The sequence below is a fragment of the Thalia democratica genome, unplaced genomic scaffold, assembly GCF_965202585.1.
Source record: "Thalia democratica unplaced genomic scaffold, ktThaDemo2.hap1.1 HAP1_SCAFFOLD_379, whole genome shotgun sequence".
NCBI lineage: Eukaryota > Metazoa > Chordata > Thaliacea > Salpida > Salpidae > Thalia > Thalia democratica.
Window position 1 is genome coordinate 22,021 of NW_028139452.1, and position 21,190 is coordinate 43,210.

The 21,190-nt window shown below is 27.8% G+C and overlaps 1 protein-coding gene across 1 annotated transcript; it reads right to left on the bottom strand.

Annotated features, from left to right (window-relative positions):
- Positions 1-4,318: 4,318 nt before the first annotated feature.
- LOC145846270 (histone acetyltransferase KAT8-like) lies at positions 4,319-8,308 on the bottom strand. Its single transcript, XM_082953147.1, has 7 exons — positions 8,278-8,308; positions 7,326-7,887; positions 6,983-7,198; positions 6,288-6,560; positions 5,763-6,009; positions 5,280-5,432; positions 4,319-4,596 (listed from the first exon to the last, which is right to left on the bottom strand). The coding sequence occupies exons 1-7, from the start codon at positions 8,306-8,308 to the stop codon at positions 4,354-4,356; spliced, it is 1,725 nt and encodes a 574-aa protein (XP_082809273.1). The 3' UTR covers positions 4,319-4,353.
- Positions 8,309-21,190: the final 12,882 nt, after the last annotated feature.

Here is a 21,190-nt window from a genome sequence, read left to right on the forward strand (position 1 = left end):
AACCCTTTTTTAATTAATTAATCTTTTTCTTTTTTTTATTTTATAATTTTTTTTTACTGTCGCCCAATAATGACCCTCTGAGCAAAATTGTAACTTGTGAAAATTGACCCCTGGTGCAATTTTATCTTCTTTTACAATTTTGTCTTCATGCAAAAACATCTTAGTGCAGTTTTGTGCCCTTGTGTTATTTTGTTTTAGGGCAATTTTGACCCGTTCCCGTGCTAATATTTTCCATTTTAAGTGTTTGAAACTTCTTAATTTTTTGTCAAAAGTTTTATAACTAATTGTCAAATAACTAAACTTTGTTTAACAGTAATAAAGTTACAAACACACAATCAACAGTATTTTGTATCTTCAAAGTAGAAATAGATGATCATACTGACATGAATACTTGGTGCTATAGTTTCCTTTTCGTTGGTCACTGCCGGTACAAAATTATTAAACTACTCTATATTGAGATTATATATGAGTCTTAATGTGATTAGCTTCGCAAACTTGAAACCAAAGTGCACTTAGGAATAATAACAAAGTATAAAAATTCAGGATAGTTTTTATTTTTTTGATTTGCAATAAGGGTTATCTTAAATAAATATACAATAGATTCTAACTTTGGCTGGATATTTTTAAATAACAATCTTGTGATTTATAGAGTGTTGTATATAATAATGTAAACACAGGGTAGTTACACACTCAAAGAAACTCAGGGAATTTCAAATTCAGAAAGTCTCAGGTAGTCTTTTGTTTTAGAATTATTTTTTAGTGTCCATTTCTGTGTTTGTTGCTAATTTATTTGTTGTAGGTAGTTTACAAAGTAGTTTAAAAAACTTCTTTCAAGCACTCTTACAGTTACAAACGTACAATCAACAATATTTTGTAGCCAAAAGTAGAAATAAATAGTTTGTTTCTTTAAGAAAACTATGTCGTAAACCCATTAACCACTGAAATAATTAGTCACAATCTGACGCACTAGACCGCTCGGCCATCGTGACTTTTATTAGATGGAATATTTTGCGTTTTATGTTTAGTAAACCAAAAATAAAATATAAAGTTCTGGCTTCCCGAGGTATGAAATACAATAAATTGTTCAAATAGTTCTTTCTTCTCAATTCAAAAATAAGCTTATAAAACATCAGTTAACAAAGAAAAATTATAAGAACCTAATAAATGTTTTTTTTTTGAAATCAAAATTGAACAAGTAACTTAATTAGCTTTTTAATTAAAACATACCTGGAACACAATCAGGGGTATCAGTACAAACTTCAGTACAATTTACTAAAGTTGCAATAAATCCGACTGAAATGAGTACTTTAATAAAAGTAGCCATTATATAGCTCAGCTAATAATAAACAACCTGTAAAAAAAGAGCCCAAGTTTCAAACCTTTAATGTTGTCCAACTCAAATTAATTATCAATTTGAAAAAAATACTTGTACTTTTAAACTTCACAAACTGTACTAAGGTTCTAATTGTTTTATAAAGACTTTTTTATTTTTAAACTGCAGTGCTGAAACTTAACATTTTCAAAACTTATAAACTACTTTTTTATCATGGAGCACTTTAACTTGAAGCTAAAAGTGAAAAATACGATTCAATTTCAACTAAATATATAAATTTTGGAAATTAGAGTGAAAACAACATATGTTGTTTTTCAACTAAAATAAATTATGTTTTTAGCAACAATAAATTCAAAAAGCTAACATTTTGAAATAAAACTTATGTTGTTTGTTTTACATTATTGAACAGAGCTAAATTTAGATAAAACAGACAAAAAAATATCACAAGCGACTTGACCGCATTGCTGAAATATTTTGTTTGTTTTTCGCTACACACTTAATTTTAATTCTTAACTTAAACTCTTCTTATGATTTGTTCAACGTTTAGTTCAAACGACTTAATGATTTATATTTTTCTTTATACATTAGCTACACTTGTAGTCTAGTATCTTAAGATGTTTTAAGTACAAGAATTATTTTTATCAACTACAATTTTAAAACTTAAGGTAAACCATTTACTTTATAAACAGGTAAACTCTTTTAATTTTTTTAAATTTCAGATCAAAATAAACACTAATTATTTATTATTTGTTAGTTACAGAAAATTTTAGTTATTAACTTTTGCATCAAAAACATATCTGCTAATAAAATGCTTTTTACCAAAACATTTTCTTGTGACCAAAACTTTTTGATTTCGTAGCTTGGAGCCTGCAACATTATACTTTCTAACAAGTTTACATTTAATTTACAGTAGTAAATACTAAAACTAAAAATAATTATTAAAACTTCATACAAGCTATATTGTACTACTTTTCGTAAAAAGTTTTAGTATACTTTTTTGGATACCTTTTTACGTCTTGTGGAGGACGTGTCAAGAACATTTCTGCAGAAACAACTTTAAAATAAAAATTTTTAATAACCAAAACTTTTTTCTTTGTGGCTCGGATTCTACCAAGTTGACCTATTTTCAAACTTGCATTTCAACAAAATTTAAGTAAACCCAAAGCTGAAAAAATTAATTTAAAAATACTTAATAAACTGCTTTGTTTTATAAACTGGTGATAATATCAACTTAGTTCAAATGTTTTTGCTATTCATCAACAACTCCAGAATATCTAGTGAACGTTTCATACTATGACCACATGGCCCGCCTTTTGGGAAACCCTGCTTTAGAGTGTATCTAAAATGGATTTCAAGCCTTAACAATTAAAGCATATCTAAGTAACAGATGTTTTAAGAAAATTTTAATCTAAAATGAACTAGTAGAACTTTAAATCTTAAAACATATGTAAGAAAATAACATTGTTCAAGAATTAACTTAATAAACACTGAAAAGAATAGTTAAGTTCAACTCTAGAACTACATCTGAAAGATCTTGGCTCAAATATCTCTAAACATTTTCTGCCGCTGGTTTATATATCTCTGTCATAAATTTAAATTAACGTTGCATCAGACAACTTGTGATTCAGTTAAGTGATTATATATTAATTGATATTAAACTTAATTGAACAGTGAGTGAAACCGGTATTCTATTACAATACAACTAACCAATGTGTTATTTTAAGGTTTTAATATTATTAAGCTTTCTAAAACTTAGTATGGACCCTTCATTTTATTTTATTTATTCATATTATAGTCAAGTACAAATGTTATTTTTGAGGGGTACGTATATAATAAAAAAGAATTAAACAAGTAAAATTGAGTGTGTTAGAGAAATATAAAGTAGCCTGTTAGTGTTCTTAAAAAAAGTTCAAAAAAAATTCAAATGTTTATTAAAAAAAAATTAACTTGAAAGAACTAATGGAAGTTTAATTTTAACTTACCTAAGTCATTTTTATTTATAGACCAGAGGTCAGCAGATTTTATAAGTAATGGACAAGATTAACCAGAAAAAGTTTTTCCTGACTGTTGTTATACAGAAAAGTTTCACTCTTGTTGTAAAAAAAATTAAAAGCTTATAAATAGTTATCATAAAGTTTTAAATCACTGAAGTTATCGTTTAGTATGCATTTTAAAAACAGAGGGTTTTTTGCTATAAAGTTTGTACTATACTGGCACTTCGTATTGGAAGTGCGTACCTAGTTGGCAGATTACTGCAATTATAAAGCATTGACAACTTTAAAATATAACGCATCATACTTTGGTCAGCAATTTATTCAAGTTTACAAACTAAATGTTCATTAAGGCACTATTATTTTTAACTGTGCGAAAACTCAACTATGATTGTTTTATACAAAAAACACATTATATTCAAAATTACTTTAACATTAAGTAAAATATATCAATTATTCGTTCTTGTCTCACTGATAATGGTGTTTAAATTTATTCCTAAATCAAATAGTGAGTTTGTATACAAAATTTAAGTTTTCTAAAAGAAAACAGCTTTTATAGAAAAATAAAAAACAGCAAAACCAGAATATAACAATAAACAAACACAAAATATTATCTAAAAAAATTAACAAGTTGTTTAGGCCTGAATAAATGAGTATCGACACAAATTGAAAATATGTTTAATGCTTCAAACAAATACAAGCTTTGGTTTTAAATAAAACTTATAATTATTTAACCAAAAACAATAGAAATTACAACATTAATTTTATTCTTAAACTCTAAAAACAAAACACCGTTCAGTAAACTCTATTTTGCTTAAACTCTACAAACTATAAACATTATATTTAATCACTTTAAATCAACATTTATGATCCTCATATACATTATACAAAAAAAATTTAAACAAAGTCCTTTACACAAAAACTCCCCTTCAAAACTTAAACCCTACAAACTTTGTATTTAACCACTTTAAAATTTATCGTACCAAGAAAAGTCAAACAAAGTTTTTCACTTCCCCCAAAAAATCCCCTTCAAATTTCCCCTTCCGACCTCTTCCGGTCCATGGCCCTCTTGTAGGCGGTGACGGCGGGCGCCACCCGCACCGGGTACGGCTTCCACTTCAGACACTCGATGTCGCACGGGATCTTGGGGTGGTGGGGGATGGGGTGCTGCGCGTTGGCGTCCTCTAGCGTCTTGGGCGTGAACGAAATTGTGTTTTCTCCTCTCGTCCACTTGATCATGTTGAAGATGCGCAACGTGTACACTATGTCTTCCTGATTGTAAAAAATATCACAAAGTTTGAACGTTAAAGTCTGAGATTAACATATTATAAAAAAAATTTTCTGTATATTAAACTTAGGTTAAATTTTTTTAACTTGATGTATGTTTGCATCCACGTTCACCTTGAAATAATGCTTTTATTTGACTTGTTACTTTTAAATATTTTTGAAATTATATTTTTCGTCGCAAATAACTTTATTTTCAGAATATTAGGATTAAATATATAAATAATTATTTCAAATTAATATTTTAGTCTAAACTGCTTTTACCCTCAGTACTACAGTTTTGAGTAGATACTTATTAAGTCGTATGGATTAACTTCAAAAAAGTTAAAAATGCACTTTTTTGACAACTCTTCTATTAATTTTTAAATAAAAGTACGGAATACAGGCAGTATGGTTAAAAAATGAGATTGACTAGCACAGTTAAAAATTTGTAACTAATAACTTTCATCTTTATCCATTCAACAAACTATTTTTTCATAAATTAAATTTTTACTAACGCATACCAATCAAAACAGTCAAAAATAGACAAATACCTTCATTATGCAAGTCTTTACAAATGTAAAGTAATATGTTAAATGGTAAAACTTAGCTATCTTTAACACAACTCTAACTAAAATCCAGCATTTTTTTTATTGAAGCTAAGTTGATTCGGGTATTAATAAGTCAGTTACCTGAGTCATGCAAGTCTCTTTGCTCAACTCCTCGATGGTCGCGTCAGGGTTCTCGTTGAGGCACTTGAGCAGGGTGTTCTTCCAATACTTCACGTAAGCTGCCTTGCCCAGGTCCGAAAGCGGAGTTTCGGGGGATCCTATCTGGCCTCTTATCTGTCAGTTTCGTTGAAACGATTAGTTAAGTAAATACTATAGTGGACAGAAAACACTACTGTTTTTTGAAAGTTTTTACTGAAATGCACTCAAAGGAAGATATATACATTTATGACTGATAAACAGCTTTATTGATAATTGTTTTGCATAAAAAATTAAAAACTTCTCCTTTAACTTATTTATTTAAATTCTTTAGAATATTTTACTAACAAAATATACAGTTATTTTACAAGTAAGTACACTACGTTTTTAACTTTTTTTACTTTGAAATAGGGAAAACTAATCATTACTATTTGCGTAATTGATAGACCATATAAAAAGCCAACCAACCTTTGCGAACTCGTAGCTGAAGGATATGAGGAACCTGCCGTAGCCTTTGAACAGGTAATTGGGCAGAACGCAGATGCAGGCCAGGTTGTTCTTGGAAAACTTCTCCTTGCTGAAGAAGCCTGCTATGTGGGCGCCTTGCCGATCGACCACGGTCAGCACGTAGAACTGGAAGTTTCCGATGTCGTAGATGGCCGTCTTGTGGTCGATGAAGAACTTGCCCAGAAGCGTCAGGTTCGTGCAGTAGACTCTGTAGAGTTAGGCGATGATAATTATTTTGAAAATTATTATTTTGGTTTAAGAAACTAGATGTTAATTACTTTTTTGAAATAATTTCATAGAAAGATATGTATTTATTTTTAACATTGTTTTTTTGGTAATTCTTATTATATAATTTCCTCAATTTATAGTAAACAAAAACCATTAAACTTATATAAATTGCATATACTTTACTAAATATAATCACATTCAAATCCTTGTTTTAACAGACATAGTAAAGTAAAAACAACTTATAATTCAACAACAAACTTGTGAAAGAGCCCGTCCAGCTCGTATATGGAGATGTTTCCCCTCCGGTAGATTTCCCTCCCCTCCGGCTGCCTCCTCCCGCAATCGTGACGTAACAATGCGTCGGGTCGGGAGAAGTAGACGAGGCAGTACTCGCATATGAACAAACGTTCGCGGGTGCCGTAGAAGCCGGGGTAGGGGGAGTAGTACCACGTGTCTATGGTGTGCCTGCCTATCACTACCTGGTTCACGTACTTGATCTGCGTCCGTTTCTCGTGCTCCACCTCCGCTTTCCTGTTTGTGAAATTAATCGGATTTAACAGGTTGGAAGTTTTGCTTGATTGAATTATAAAACAATCGTTTTTTTTTTTGTGATTTGTTTTTATTGTACAAGTAGGTGGTCCGAAATTTGAAAGACTGTACACAAAATTATTAAATTTAAATTTTTTAAAGAGTACCACTACAGATAATAGAATAAAATATTTTTTCATTAGCTAACAAAAATTACATGAACGTTAAAACATTCCACAACAAGTTTTTTAGGTTGTGAATATAACAGTAGTGCTCACAACATTTTTTTACAACCGACATGATTATACATTTACAATAAGACTACTGTACCAATAAACTTTTATAAAAACCTTGTACAACCTTATAAAAGATAACTTTGAAAAAACGAGAAAACCCAAAATCAACTTTTTCAACCAATTAAAAACCTGGTGGCTTCGTCCATTTCCTCGAACTCGGTCACCGACATGGTCCTGATCTTCCTGTGTCGCGTCATCCTCTCCTCCGCCTTCTGGTTCTCCTCCTTCAACCGCATGATGTCGTGCGAGCTCACCTGCCGGCTGCTGTCCACCTTGTCCCCGTCCACCCACTGGTCCATCCTCCTGTCCAGGCCGATGCAGTGCACGTAGAACTGCGTTACCGACCTATATTGGTTGAATTGTTATACAAAATTTTACGATAAAAATAAATGCTTTTGTTGTATTTTTTTTTTATGATTTAATTAACTTTATACCTTACAAAAAAAAGTTTGAAAATATTTTTAATGTCCACCTGTCGTAGGGGTTCTGGCGAGCGGCGAACACCTCGCACGGCAGCACGCTTCCGTTCTTCGTTGTGACGTAATACTTGCCCGGCAACGTGATCTTGTCGTCATGGTACCTGATCCCCGTGGGGCTCTCCGTTGGGCGGGTGCTCAGCTGATGTCCTTCTGGTTTCTCTTTTAGTTTTTTATCCGGCATTATTTGCGACTCGGCCGAGTAGAACGAGCCGTCTGACGCTTGCTGGTGTCCCTCGTAACGATCTTCGTGGCTTTCCTCTCGGTTTGGGGACTTTTCCAGATCTTGAAGGACTCCTCGCGCAATTTCTTCCATTTCAGCTAGATTTTCCTGGGGAAAGGGTATTTCGATGTTGGGAAGATCTTCCTGGATCGGGGTCTTTTCGAGATTTTGAAGGACCGGGAGTTCCTCCTTGTCGGGATCGTAATCGTCAGAGTCGGAATCTGTCGAGTCGTTGGACTGCGCTTCCATCATCTCGTTCTGCAGCCATTCTTCGTCTACCTCATCGTCTACTTTGTCGTCTTCCTTGTCGAGAATATCGCTCAAGTTGTCGCTTTCTGCCGTTAAGAATGCGCCTTTTAATTGACAACAAGAAAATGAAAAAATTTATACATGGGTTTGTCACAGTTATTCATTACTATACTACTGTGAACATTCTTGTGTATATTGTACTAGCTTATTTTATAAAACTATAACATTTTAATTTGCTTAAAGTAATTACAAAAATTTGAGTAAAAATATTAAATTTATAATTATAAAGATAATCTTTATTTGTAAAAATTAACATCGAACACCGATTAGCAGTTTGCATTAAATAAGTACCTCTGATTCTAACTAACCACTTGAAAATACTTTAAAATAAAAAGCAGATAAAAAATAAGGACTTAATGTAGAACTGATTAGTTAATACGGCAAAATTAAAAACAACTAGATCCCTGACGACATACTCTCTGCAAAAATATTTTCCTTAGGCGACATAATAATAACATAAGTTTTATTGTTTGAAAATTGAAATAAATTCTGAACCAGTCAATTTCTCTAGGAAATTTTTGAAACTAAATCATATGTGAGAAAATTTATTTTCACCTTGGTAAGATTTTATGTGACGTAATAATACAAAAGCTCTTACCAGTTTTGAAAAACTTTGTGAAAGTATATTTTTACTACACTAGTTACTTATTAATAATAAGTTAAGCAAACAAGGTTTTATATAATTATTGTGCATGTTACTTTAATAAAAACTCAGCAGTAATACGCTAGAGGATAATAATTCAATATTAACTTTTCATTTAAACAAACCATTAACATTCTATTAATTACAGTTTTAGTAATTTTTTTAATTTTTTTTCAGTTAGAATTATATATTGAACGAAAAAAAAGTGCTCAAAAACTTGGTACAATGACTTGTAGTACGAAAAAACCTTTCAGTTATCGATTCATACACCAGGATAATGTTTAATGTCATGTACAGGACAAAGTTAAAGTTTTTTTTAGCTTTTCTTTGACTCAAAATTTTACTACATATGAAATTAATTTAAGCCAATGTCAGTCAAAGAAAGTAAAATTGTTTCAAACTGAAAATAAACAACCAAAGTATTAATGGACTTATGTCTATGATCCACATCTTAAAAATATATTTTAAAGGTTTTTACACTTTAATTTTTGAAAATACAACTTTTTTACTGATTTTATATATATAAAACTTCAATTACAAATCAAAAAAGCAAAAGAACCATAAATTACACTATTTATTTAAAAATATGACTATAAAGTTTACTTAGTTTTTATTAAAGTTTTAAGATATATTAACATACTCCAGTAGAAACAAGATTTTACTGTAAAGTTATACTTTTAATGTTAATTTCTTAAGTGATATTATCTTCATTAGTGCCAACAAACAATATCGCAAATTTAATTCAGGTAGTTAACTTTTGTAACCTTAAATACACTTAAATTACCTTTTTAAATACAAACAAAAGGTTAATAGAACTTTTTCTACTTTTAAAACTTCATACCGAACTAAGTTTATTTCATGTTTAAGCTAACTTTGCTTAATATTTGAAATAAAGAAGGTTGATAGTTTTACTCATAAATAGTCTAATACACTGAAATAACGCTGTATTAGACAATAAACCATATTTTTACAACATTATGACTTTAATTAATGTAATTAGGTTTATTAGAATAGCTTTTATAAAGGTTTATAATTGATACATCTAAGATTTTACTTAAATGAACACTAAACAGCTTTCAGTCAAAATCTAGTGCACATAAACTTTGTATACAAAAGCTAAACTTTAACAGTCTTGTACACCTATTGTTATAAATAAACTATAAAGCTACAATTTAACTAGTAAAGCAATTTTACAAGGATAGGAATATCAACTGACATTAAGCATATACTAAGAAAATATAATGCTAGACTGTTCAAACGTTAAAATAAAAATTAAAACAAACATCATTTAGTTAAATCAATACTTACAAGGCTTTACAAACGTTTTCGTTGTTTCAATTATTGTTATTGTTTATTGAACGACAAAAAACACGCTCAAAATGTTTTACCCTAGGACCTGGTGTACAAAAAACCTTTCGGTTATCAAGTCGTACATCAGAACAGTTTAGCATCATGCCTAGGACAATTTGTAATAAAGATAAACTAAATTAAATTAATTTATAAAAAGCTCATTTACATACACAACACAGATAAACTTTAGATATTCAGCTAATTACTGGAATAAAAAAAAAAGTTTTGATAAAAATTGAATGCTTTCACTAATAAATTAATAAAGTGATTTACTACCAGGAATCGAGCATGTGAGATAAGTAATGTAAATCAAACACTATATATTGTTTATTAAACGAAAAATAAAAGTACTCGAAATGTTTGGTCCTAAGACTTGGTTTACGAAAAAACTTTTTGGTTATCGAGTCACACACCACTGGGAATCCTTTAAACGTCTTGTCCATGGTATAACTAAATAAAATGTAGTTTTAGTTAATATCTACTTTGTAGTTTGCTTAAACAAATGTTAAAGTAAATGTGTATTAAAAGAAACTTATTTGCTAAAAGTTTCTTCTCTTGTTTGAACAAATGAAATATATTAACTGGTAAGGTTTTTATTGGTTACCCATTGATTCGGTATAAAGTGTTAATAACTTCATTTAGAATAAAATAATTTTAATTAAGCTTGTGTAGGACGACTTCTTAATCTATCATATTTGGTAAGTTTAGTTTACTTTTAAATACCATTTTTGATATAAACGAAATCGATTATACTTTTTATTCTTTTTAGAGCAGTCCTTTTTAATGAACAAAACACAAAAATAAAAAAGTCTCACTACTTTTTATAGTAAGTTTTTATATTTTTATATTTTACTACAAGCATTTGTATTTTAAAATTATTTCAAAAATGTTAAGCTGTAAAACTTAGAATCATTATCTATTTGTCCTCAAAATATTGTTTAATATTACTAGTTTGTTTTTTTTTTAAATGATAGGTTTGCAAAGCATTTTTTTTTATTAAACTAGTTTTATCGCATGTTTAGTATCTAATGGTTTTTAAAATTTAAATGTGGTAGAATTCAAAAATTTTTAGATTTACAAACTATATTATATTCACTGACTAAAGTTCGATAAAAAAAAACAATAGCAAGAAGTTAAATAAAATCACACTTAAATTTATGCTTATGTATTTTTTTTAGTTTCAAAAACTATTAGTAGTAAATATATACAATTAATTCAGTATTTTTTTTGAAAAATATAAATTGTTCCCTGGTTCTGGTTTTAAACGAATTTTCAAATGTCTATTTACATCTTGAAAACAAAACATTGTTATTCCTTTTTGTTTATATCTTGCTGGAGGTGGAAGCTTAAGAAATTCCAGGTAAATCACTGTTTTTAAATTATTGTTATGTATAATTTGAATAATGGTGCATTAATTAAGTAAAATTTTAGTTTATTGTGTGTGATTTATTTTATACTTTCATATCATATTTTTAATACAGCTATGATGAGCTCTGCATTTTTTCTTTCCAAACAGTGAAAACTATCAACCTCATTAAGCCCTTGAAAAAGAGTTAACTTCTCATCTGTAAAGGTATGTGTGTTCTAGTAAATAAGTTAACATTAATTTATTTTTTATGTGTGTTGGCCATAGGTTTTAATTAATTTTTATTCAAAAAAAAGTTTTACTAAATTTTTTAAAATTCAAATATAATCTATTTTTGTTAATGATAAAGATTAGACTGTGAAAGTTTAAAGAAGATTGCTTGAAAAATGTAGGTTTTAAATAATATAGTCTTTTTTTGCTGTTTTATTTTTCCCTTCCCATAGGGAACCTATTCTTCGGCACGACTTTGACTGGTCATATCTCAAAAAATAACTAAAATTTTTTTAAAATGTTAACAGCATTTTAAAGCTTAGAAAAAATTCTATAAAATAAGATCAACTTGTAAAAAACATGGCTAACACCCCCTATGGCCTAAAGAAATTTTAATAAACTTAAGGCTAGTTTTTGACCCAATATACATATATAAATTGTATAACTATGAATTTTTTAAAAAATAACTTTGATATTTTTATATATTTAACATTAACTTCCAATTTTTACTTATATCAAATAATTTTCTTATGATTTTTCATAAACCCACACCAAGTCAGACTGGCTTTTTTAGTCAAAAATTGGCAAAACATATTTGTACACAATTGGTGAAACCATATTACTAAGAAAAGCATGGTGTTTTAAAGTTCAAGCTAAAAAAATAGCTATCTCACATAAAATATTTTAAATTCTCAGTTTTCAACTAAAAATCAGTGAAAAACTTGGAATTTTTGAATTATTTTTGTATGTAAAACTATAAACTGAGATTAGATTAGTTGTAATAAGTTTATATCTTGTTCAGAATTTTATTTGTACAAAACACATTTAAAGAAGCTATCTAATATATTATCAGTAGCTTTTTTACAATCAAAGTATTCATATTACATAGAATTTAAATACAAACTAAATAAGGGGAGAATAAAGTTATATATAAAATCAGAAGTTTAAAAAAACAGAGGCCACCCTGCAGTGTACTCTACTATTATAACTAATATTAGTAAAAAATGAGCCTTTTTTATTAATTTGAACATGTATACAACTTAATAAACTGTAAAAGTATTTTAAAATATTTCAGTCGGCTTACCCACCATGAAATCCACTGAAACAATGCCAGACCTCAAAAGGTTTCAGAAGTGTCAATTCTCAGCAAAGGTTTGTAAATTTCAACATTATTCATATTAATATATCAATACAGTTTCAAACACCATCAAGCATTAAAAGACAGAAATTTTTGCAATACAGTTGGTTTGCTTTTTTAAATAATTTAGTTTTTAATAACTTAATTTTACAGAGTTCTAAAACAAAATTATATTTTATGGCCTTCTTTGTATACTCTTTCAAGCATGTTAGTTAAATAATATTTTTTAATTAAACTTTATTTATGATTTGTATCATTTCATTTGAGTATCAAAACACAAATTTAAAGTTGTTACATAATTTTAGATGTATTTTACACTATTAACATTAACAGGACTACAATATTTAATTTTTACCATATAGATATTGTCATTTTGATTTATTATTCCATGATTTATTATTTCTTAATATATTTCTAATTCGCATAAAAATTTAGATTTGTCCTAGTTTTGGAATGTGAATCGATTTAAAACTATGAGAATAAAGTTTACACTGTAAATAGTGAAATTTTTTTGTTTGGTTATTTTTCAAATATGTTTCCATAGTTTTTATGTTCATTCAATACTAATCTGTTAAGATCTTATTTTAAGTACGTTTAAGTTTATCTTAGTATTGAGCATATTTAGAGCTAGCTTGTGTGTCAAATTGTGTTCATTTCTAGATGTTAATTAAAAATTTATTAACTATTTTTAAACGTTTATGAATGAAAAAAAGAATTACCAAGTAACATTTATAATTAAAAATGGTCTACGTTGAAACATATTTGTACATTTTAATAAGATGTATTGGCTTTATATGTGATTATAAATGGCTAACTTAAAAATGTGATTTTGAGAAAACTAAATGATTTTTGTGTATATATAATTCCGAGTTTTATATATTTTGTTTTATTATTTGTAGCTTTCAATATAAAAACAAAAGTTATAAAATATTAGATGTAATAAGTAAAGCTACAGCTTAATTATTATTTACAAAGACATCAACATTTTAGTTTTTTTTTACAAAAAGATTTATTAAGTTGTTTGTTATAAACTCATTTAAATAGCAAACTTTCCTTCTTTTCAATTTTTTTATTTTCATTTATTCTTTAATTCAGTTAATTAGCTTTCAATATGATAAGGTATCTTTTAGGCTTCAACAACTAAAGTTGTATCTTTTTTAACAGATATAAAAACAGTCTGAACCGCTCAGTTCCAACCCGCAATGTGGGAATTGATCAAATCATTGGTTGAAACTGTTACTATAGCAATAACAAAAGTCAAGGTTTTTACAATATTTTGATTTTAGTTTAAAACTTTTATCACCTTTAATATATTACGTTTATTTTAATTTCTGATTATCGTTTTATTTAACTTATAGTTTTTTTGATATCAGAATGAGTTAGAAGATTATTAATCACGAATTTGATTTTAAAAATCGACAGTTATGCTTTTTTTAGCTAAAATTTTGACAAGCTTATACTGAAGTTTTAGAATATGTAATAGCCCATGCATGAATTATTATAATGAACTTAAAATAACTAAGCCTAAATTTTTTATGTTTGTAAAATGTTCAAAGTTACAATAGCTATATGGGAGTATGTTTTTTTTTTTAAGCAGCATTATTTGTACATTTAGTTAATGCATTATATAATTGTTTATATTATTTTAAGAAATAAATTATTTTCTTTATCACTTATATTTTCACTAATGTTAGTCTGCCAAATTACAAACTCATATTTGTCTCTAAATATTAAACAGTCCTATTTCCTTGATAATATAGTAATAACGCGTATTTAAAAAGTATTGTGATATATGAATATTATAATTAAGGTATCATTTAAACCAGGGTTACCTTAATTTTTGCAAATGACCCCCTTTAAAGAAATTAAATATCATTGCCCCCTTCAACAAGATTACTCAAAAACTATCATAAAAAACACCTAAGACATTTTTTTTTGCTCTTCATCTGCAATTTTAGAATGTCTAGTGTAAGTTTCTTAACCACCATCGAAAACACCTAAGACATTTTTTTTTATTCTTCATCTGCAACTCAGTAATATCTAAAGTATGTTTGAAATTATGACCTCATGGCCCCCTGTGGCTCCTTTACTGCTCATGCCCCCCTCTTCCCCCTTTGCTGCTCGTGGCCCCCTGAGTACATGTCATGGCACCAACGGGGCCACTTGGCCCTCTTTGGGAAACCCTGATTTAAACAGATCTTGTAATTTAAAGGATATTCAAACTAAGATTTTAAATTTTGTTTCAAATAGAAAAGAGTAAAAAAGTTTATGTTCATATCAAAGCTAGGTTTAAATATTTTATACCTCATTTAATGCATTTCATATAGGTTTCTTCAAACCAATATACGTTTTTTGTACTTATTTAATGAACTTTTGTTGTACCTAATACCAACAAGTTTAAAAATGCTGTCATTTTGTACAAAAGTTAATAACTAAATTGACTAACACTTGGATACTTCTAAGAATGGTAAAAAATAAAGTTTAAATAAACAAAAAAAAAAGTATAATTATGTTTAAGGTACAATAATCAAATATTATATTTTTAGAAGTTACGAGGATTGTGGAGGAACAACAACAAGACATCAGGGAGAATTTATTTTTTAAAGTTTTAATTTTATCGTTAAATAAAACATTAAATCAAAATGTGGATGATATTTAAATACACTAAAGGTTGGGAAATAAAATGGACTTGGCAAAATATAGACCAATAGTTTTTTAAAACAATTCTATAAGGATTTATCAATTGTTGAAAGCTTGTAATAGTAATTGTTTAGTAGGGCTACCTATATATCATTCTGTTTTATTATAAATAAAACATTTCTCAAGTTTTATCAGCCATTTTAAACGAAACGTAGAAATGTATGTTTACTAAAATAAATAGTTATTTTTATTTTAGATGCATAGTACGTATTTGAATCCGGTATATTAAATAAATCTGGTATAATTTAGTAATTATTTGCGATCCACGTTTTTTTTTTGAATTATTAATGTCCAATACAGTAAAATATATTAATTAGATATTTAAATAGAAAAAGCATCGCTTAATAATTTTTTAGTCTATTATTTAAATACCATTACTAACTAGTCTTCCATTTATAGTCATATTTTTATTGACAGTTTTATATTCAGCTTTATGTCTTCTTCAACATTTACCGGGTTTTATTATTTTTTTTAGTCGGTTTCATGTAAGAATAGGGAGTCCTAACATAGATTAATCTTACTACAAATTCCGAACATATTATCTAATTACATGCAAGCCCAACGGCTTACCGTAAACTACGGCGAAAGAAAGACAATTCTTCAGTTAAAATCGAATATTTTGGTACTTCGTTTAATATTTCAGGTTGGAGTTTAAGATTAAAAAAAGGTCGCAGGCAAATTCAATGGGAAGTTCGAAATCTTAACAAATAGCACATGTTCATCTGCAACACATATCGCGTTCATTTGCATTAGAAAATTAATTGGGGTTAATTAACAGCAGAGATTTTTAAAACGGGCGATTTTTGCTACCAGGTACGAGTACTACAGCGGTTTAGTAAATGATGAGCTAAATACTCGTTTTTTTTACCAAATTGACAGTTATCATATGGTCTACGAAGTTTGCGTCTTTGTTGGTAACGACGAAGTTTTTCTTGTATCTATACACTATGTTTTTAAGACCATAGAACAGGTGTTAGCAGTCTTTAATAAGAAACAAGGCAGTTATTTTAGAAACTACCGTTCCGCATTGTATACCTAATAGTTATCAACGGGTCGCAGTTGTTTAAAGTTTTTATAGGTATTGAAGTTCAATTTAAACAAGAAATGTACAAACGAAATAATAGAAATTTAATGCCCAATTGTAAATACTACCGCAAAAAAACCTTTTGAATTGTTTAATAATTCTTTTGCTGAAAGTTATAGTATATAACCAAGAAACGGAACTACTTAATGCAAATATTGAGTTTAAAAAAAAGTTTCTGAACCATTAGAAACATGTTTTTTAGCTTGGTAAACTAAATAGCTTTTAAGTATTTGTACATCTTTAAATTTAAAGTTTAGTTTTTTAAAAATTAACTACCGCATATCCAAAAAATGTAGTTAATATTAAAAAATTTGGTATTTAAAAAAGTTTATAATAAAGCTGTCGCAATAAAATGAATATTGAAAACATAAATTACTAAACATATGAAGTATAAGAGTTTTGTATTTTCACTTGGAAAATTTTCCATCCATCAATCGTTCGCACTTATTTTATAAAGTAACTTTTATTTATTTGAGTTATACATGCATTTTTCTCTGCTTAAAAAGGACAGATTTTGTTTTACTTTAACAAATTGTTATAAGTTAATTTTAATATGCATAACATTCTAATATCCATAATACTTTAACCAGTTTTACTTTTGAAAGTTTATATTTTTCATAAGTTATATTCCAGCGAGTAAAAGGGCTTTTTTTGTTTAACAGCTTACAGGTTTCCGCTTAGTATTATAATCTGTCTGAGGTTGTTGGGTCAGTATGCATAAGTACCTCTTTGTCAGTATTCTTGCCAAAAAATTGTGGAAGAGGTTTTACATTTTTTTGGTAATATAAATAAAGCAAACTGCGGCTATATGCAGCCCGCAAGGAAATGATCTATTAAAAAGTTTATTTTATCGATTACTTAAGACAACTACGGCCGGGGAATAAAATTATTTATAAAAGACTATTTTAACCATTTATTGTTTTAGAAAACTTACGTTTACAAAATTTATTTAAAACAAACCAGTTACGCCCAATAAATACTAAATGCTTTGTAATTTTGTTTAATTGGTACAATGTTACAGTTTAGATAAAAACTAATACAGGCGTTATGCACCTCTAGAATGTGTTTTCAAGTTTTTGTTATTGTTCAACTAACTTTGCAATTAAACAAGGTAAAATAACTTAAGTACATGATTAAAATCGTTTTTATATATAAATTTTTGCTTTTATGATTTATCAAAAACTCTTCTATTACTTGACAACCTTACTTCATACTTTGTATTTGTCGATTCGTATAATAGTAGCAACTTTTACGTAAAAGAATTGACTTTTGGACGTTATATTTTTGTTTTAATGATGTTTATTTGACAAAATAAAATAAGTTAGCAGCCGTTTATAAGCCCAGCCTTAATAAAGAATGTACCACAATTAAAACTTCGATAGGTCGTATTAAATAAAAAAAAAATAGAAATATGAATCTATTCATAAAGTTTACTCCAGCTTAAAAGAAAACAACCAACAGTTGATCAAAATAAATTATACTATAAACCTTATTTAAGTTAGCTTTTAATGAAAGTTAAAGAGCTGTATTTATTTAAGCTTTAAAACAATGTGTTTTTTTACTGTTAAAGTTTAAAATATTGTAAACCAAATATAGGTATTTATTCATACTTAGACGTACAAGTTGTTTAAAGATTTCATTTATTTAAAAAATAAAGCAATAACCAGGTTCTTAGACAACAACGTGGACCAAACGTTTTGAGTGTTTTTTTTTTCGTTCAATAAAGAAAAACAGGTTCAATTTTATTCATTACTCAGCAAGATATTACTGATTACTAAAATTTTGATCAAAGTAATTTTCTATATATAAACTCTCAAAAACACGTTTAGGGAATAATTACAAAATACAAATTTATGAAGCACATAGAAAGGGCTAAAATTATTTTTTAGGCTTTGATCTAGTCGAATCATAAACAAAAATTTAAGGTATAATTGAAAATTATAATGGAAAAAAATCCAAATAACTTAAGTTAACTGGTTATTCGAATTTAAATTTACTATGTACTATGTACTATAAATTTAAATAAGTTTTGCATGAATAAAACTAAGCACAACTATAAAGATAGAAACGAGTAATGTTTTAAACAAATTATAAACGAATAAAACGTTTTTTAACCTATTAATAAACAGATATGCCGAAAAAATTTATAGTTTATAATTAAACTGAATAAATTTTTCAGTATGTTTATTTTCTTAGTTATAATAAACAAGCTCATATAACTTCAAACATACATTTTACTCGAAAAAATACCAAAGTAAGTATTTAATCTTAAAAATTACACACTTTATTACTTAAAATGGTTATAATGTGTGTAGTTTAACTTGTTGATGTTTAGAAACATATTTAAACTTAGCTTTACTATAAAACCGTTAATCTTTACTTAGTTTGAAAGTTAGTTTTATAGCTCTGAACTGTTTGTAGTTAACCTGTTGCTTGAGTACGTATTCTTAACACATCGACTAATTACTTTACAAAAAAATAACAAAAAAATTATTAATTTTTAAATTTTTTTACCGCTAGGTGTCGCAAATCCACGAGATTGCACCATATCGGTTTTAGAAATAAATAATTAAAATAATTTACTGGTTTTTCCACCACACGATGTCGCTGTTTCATACCTCCACGTCCCCTCCTCCACCCTTAAAGCCTAGCCAAACTCATACTGAGCCAAAATATTTTTATTCCTGAAAAATACATTCTACGTAATATGCACTTTCAAATGCATTTTTCACTTTTTTCTATTTTTTCACTTTATTTTGTTACTATGTAAACTAAAGTAAAAAAAAATTCAATACCTAACTAAAATTTTATTCCTAGTAAGTCTTCATAAATTTATTACAATTTATTACAACTAATTAGTTGTATAAACAATATGGGATACTTGAGTTAATAAAACAGAATAGTTATATTATAATTTATAAGCACATTAATAAGATAATTTTTATTAGTTATTTTTTTGTTTTTATTTTTAATATAACTGTTACCATTAACCATTACTCTCGGTCAATAACCCTTTTTTAATTAATTAATCTTTTTCTTTTTTTTATTTTATAATTTTTTTTTACTGTCGCCCAATAATGACCCTCTGAGCAAAATTGTAACTTGTGAAAATTGACCCCTGGTGCAATTTTATCTTCTTTTACAATTTTGTCTTCATGCAAAAACATCTTAGTGCAGTTTTGTGCCCTTGTGTTATTTTGTTTTAGGGCAATTTTGACCCGTTCCCGTGCTAATATTTTCCATTTTAAGTGTTTGAAACTTCTTAATTTTTTGTCAAAAGTTTTATAACTAATTGTCAAATAACTAAACTTTGTTTAACAGTAATAAAGTTACAAACACACAATCAACAGTATTTTGTATCTTCAAAGTAGAAATAGATGATCATACTGACATGAATACTTGGTGCTATAGTTTCCTTTTCGTTGGTCACTGCCGGTACAAAATTATTAAACTACTCTATATTGAGATTATATATGAGTCTTAATGTGATTAGCTTCGCAAACTTGAAACCAAAGTGCACTTAGGAATAATAACAAAGTATAAAAATTCAGGATAGTTTTTATTTTTTTGATTTGCAATAAGGGTTATCTTAAATAAATATACAATAGATTCTAACTTTGGCTGGATATTTTTAAATAACAATCTTGTGATTTATAGAGTGTTGTATATAATAATGTAAACACAGGGTAGTTACACACTCAAAGAAACTCAGGGAATTTCAAATTCAGAAAGTCTCAGGTAGTCTTTTGTTTTAGAATTATTTTTTAGTGTCCATTTCTGTGTTTGTTGCTAATTTATTTGTTGTAGGTAGTTTACAAAGTAGTTTAAAAAACTTCTTTCAAGCACTCTTACAGTTACAAACGTACAATCAACAATATTTTGTAGCCAAAAGTAGAAATAAATAGTTTGTTTCTTTAAGAAAACTATGTCGTAAACCCATTAACCACTGAAATAATTAGTCACAATCTGACGCACTAGACCGCTCGGCCATCGTGACTTTTATTAGATGGAATATTTTGCGTTTTATGTTTAGTAAACCAAAAATAAAATATAAAGTTCTGGCTTCCCGAGGTATGAAATACAATAAATTGTTCAAATAGTTCTTTCTTCTCAATTCAAAAATAAGCTTATAAAACATCAGTTAACAAAGAAAAATTATAAGAACCTAATAAATGTTTTTTTTTTGAAATCAAAATTGAACAAGTAACTTAATTAGCTTTTTAATTAAAACATACCTGGAACACAATCAGGGGTATCAGTACAAACTTCAGTACAATTTACTAAAGTTGCAATAAATCCGACTGAAATGAGTACTTTAATAAAAGTAGCCATTATATAGCTCAGCTAATAATAAACAACCTGTAAAAAAAGAGCCCAAGTTTCAAACCTTTAATGTTGTCCAACTCAAATTAATTATCAATTTGAAAAAAATACTTGTACTTTTAAACTTCACAAACTGTACTAAGGTTCTAATTGTTTTATAAAGACTTTTTTATTTTTAAACTGCAGTGCTGAAACTTAACATTTTCAAAACTTATAAACTACTTTTTTATCATGGAGCACTTTAACTTGAAGCTAAAAGTGAAAAATACGATTCAATTTCAACTAAATATATAAATTTTGGAAATTAGAGTGAAAACAACATATGTTGTTTTTCAACTAAAATAAATTATGTTTTTAGCAACAATAAATTCAAAAAGCTAACATTTTGAAATAAAACTTATGTTGTTTGTTTTACATTATTGAACAGAGCTAAATTTAGATAAAACAGACAAAAAAATATCACAAGCGACTTGACCGCATTGCTGAAATATTTTGTTTGTTTTTCGCTACACACT